Consider the following 2,500-nt stretch of genomic DNA (forward strand, 5'->3'; position numbering starts at 1 on the left):
TTACAAAATATCTTCATGGAACATGATCTTTACTTAATATCCGAATGATTTTTGGCATAGAAGAAAAATGTATAATTTTGATCCATTCAATGTATTGTTGGCTATTGCTACAAATATACCCCAGCGACTTAAGACTGCTTTTGTGCTCCAGGGTCACAAATGTGTTCTTAACTTTGGGGTCGCACACAAAACGGAACGAAAATAATAAGCGCAACATATTTTTAATGAAATTAATGTACAACATTTCAGTTCAGTATTTTCTTTATCTTTCATGATACTCAATATTCACCCCTACTGTAAATTATGCAGCAATATTTTTTATTTTTTATTCGACTGGTGTGTGTTTCAGACTATGCACGACTTCGAATACCTCAAACTGCTGGGAAAAGGCACTTTTGGGAAGGTGATTCTGGTGAAGGAAAAAGCAACGGGAAAATATTACGCCATGAAAATCCTCAAGAAAGAAGTGATTGTAGCCAAAGTGAGTACAAATATGAGAAATATTAGTGTACTTAACCTGATTTTAAGCCCTGTTTTGTCTGCAGTGGAGTTAAAGATCTTCTAAACTCATCACTGAAGGATCGGTTTGATGTGGAGGGAAATGTTGGAGATACTTGACTGATAAAACTATATATTTTTAAAGGAATATCACAGAATTTTTCTAACATGTTTTAATTTTAACTGTAAACCTCTTTAGCGGCGCTAAACTTTTTGCTCAAAAATAAAAGGAATTGTTAATTTTCAGTTGGTTATGTTTTAAAAGATGAATTAAATGTCACATTTTTAATGCATTAATTTGAATACTACAGTTTTTGATTTTGAATAATGATTTTGGATTAAATCATCAATCCAAAAAAATTAAAACACAGAATTTCTGAAAACATAAGACATTTCATAGGGCCATATTATTGTAAAAATGTTAATACATTATAAAATTGTTAAAGTTATATAAATTTTATTGATTAGACATGTTTTTCGATTATTATTCAAATTTAATTAAACCATTAAAACAGAATTGAACCAGAAAAAAATGAAGATGGAAAACTTAGAATATGGGGAAAATAAAACAGAATTTGGGAAAAAATAAAACGGCTCTAAAAATTTTATCTTTGTTAAATTGTAAACGTTTCATGATTTCAATTAATTAGACATGCTTTTTGATTGCTAAGATTTAATGGTTAAACTTAAATGAAAAATCGAAAAATATTCAAATGTAAATAGATGGAATTGAGAAAAATTCTAATTAAAAAAAAGAATTGGGGAAAAATAAAACACATTTCAGAGGGCCCTTATTTTTTTAACTCAACAAATTGTTATTAAATTGTATAAGTTTCATGATTTTAATTAATTAGACATGCTTTTGGAATAAAATAAAAAATGGAAAAACTGAATCCAAAAAAAAAAAAAAATGTATTAAAAAAATTTCATTATGCCCTAAATAATTTTTAAATTTTTTGTTAAACTGATAAGTGATTGTTGTTAAATTGCATACGTTTCATGGTTTCAACTAATTTGGCATGCTTTTTAGATTAATACAATATAATTTAGCCAATAGTTAAAATTAAATGAAAAGTTGAAATAAACCTAGAAAAATAAAAACTCATATAAGTAAAAATTTTTACCATAGAATTTTTGTTGCAAATTGCATCTTTACATTTTATACCACCCCACCCACCATATACGACCCTACCCAGCCCCAACAAAGCAATCCCCAATTAGAACACAATGACATCTGAAAAAAAAATAAAAATAAAACTTTTTTTTACAAAAAATACAAATACAAAATGCAAAAAACTAATTAATAATAATAATAATAAAATAAGGGGTGTACATATATACCTCCACTCAATCCACGTCTATGATTTGTAAATCATTAAAGAATGTGATAAATTGTTGCCATTTTTCAAAAAAAGATTCCCCCCTACCTCTGATATTGTACTTAATTTTTTCAAGTTTAAAAAAAAAAGACCAAATCTTTGAGCCAAACTGAAATAAAGGGGGGTTGAGGGGAGGTCCAAGATAACAGTATTCTGTTTCAAGGAAATTAATCAGAATGAAGTGTGTTTATACTTAAAACTTGCCAGTGGAGTCAGAAAAATAAACAAAATTAAAAAACAAAAACAAAAAGAGAAAACCTTTATTTTTCTGACACCAGTGGCAGGTTATTTATTTATTTATTTATTTTTGCAGGTTTAAGCATAAACACATTTCATTTTCATAAATTCTCAGGCAAAAAATGTAAGACATCATTTTGCATCTCAAGTAAACATATCTTGATTTAAGAATGCTTCTATGCACACAAATGTTGAGGAGGAAAATCACTTATTAAAGGAACAGTTCTGCAACGAAGGACTTTTATTATATAAACAATAAATAAGGAAGTTTGATAAAGCAAGTTTCCTCTGTGGTTTTATCTGGAACACGTTTGATTGCGCACACTTGTGCACAAACAGACAGATTTCCATGAGAACCCCGTTTAACATCAGCCAGTTAAACAGAT

The 2,500-nt window shown here is 28.2% G+C and overlaps 1 protein-coding gene across 1 annotated transcript in view; it reads left to right on the forward strand.

Moving 5' to 3' along the window:
• Positions 1-2,500, forward strand: part of LOC107726567 (RAC-alpha serine/threonine-protein kinase-like) — a 59,033-nt gene that overhangs the window by 37,880 nt on the left and 18,653 nt on the right. The window contains exon 6 of the mRNA XM_016536197.1: positions 350-481. Coding sequence (XP_016391683.1) covers positions 350-481 — 132 coding nt within the window. The remainder of the gene's footprint in view (positions 1-349; positions 482-2,500) is intronic.

The sequence above is a fragment of the Sinocyclocheilus rhinocerous genome, unplaced genomic scaffold (assembly GCF_001515625.1).
Source record: "Sinocyclocheilus rhinocerous isolate Xijiao unplaced genomic scaffold, SAMN03320098_v1.1 scaffold1930, whole genome shotgun sequence".
Taxonomy (NCBI): Eukaryota; Metazoa; Chordata; class Actinopteri; order Cypriniformes; family Cyprinidae; genus Sinocyclocheilus; species Sinocyclocheilus rhinocerous.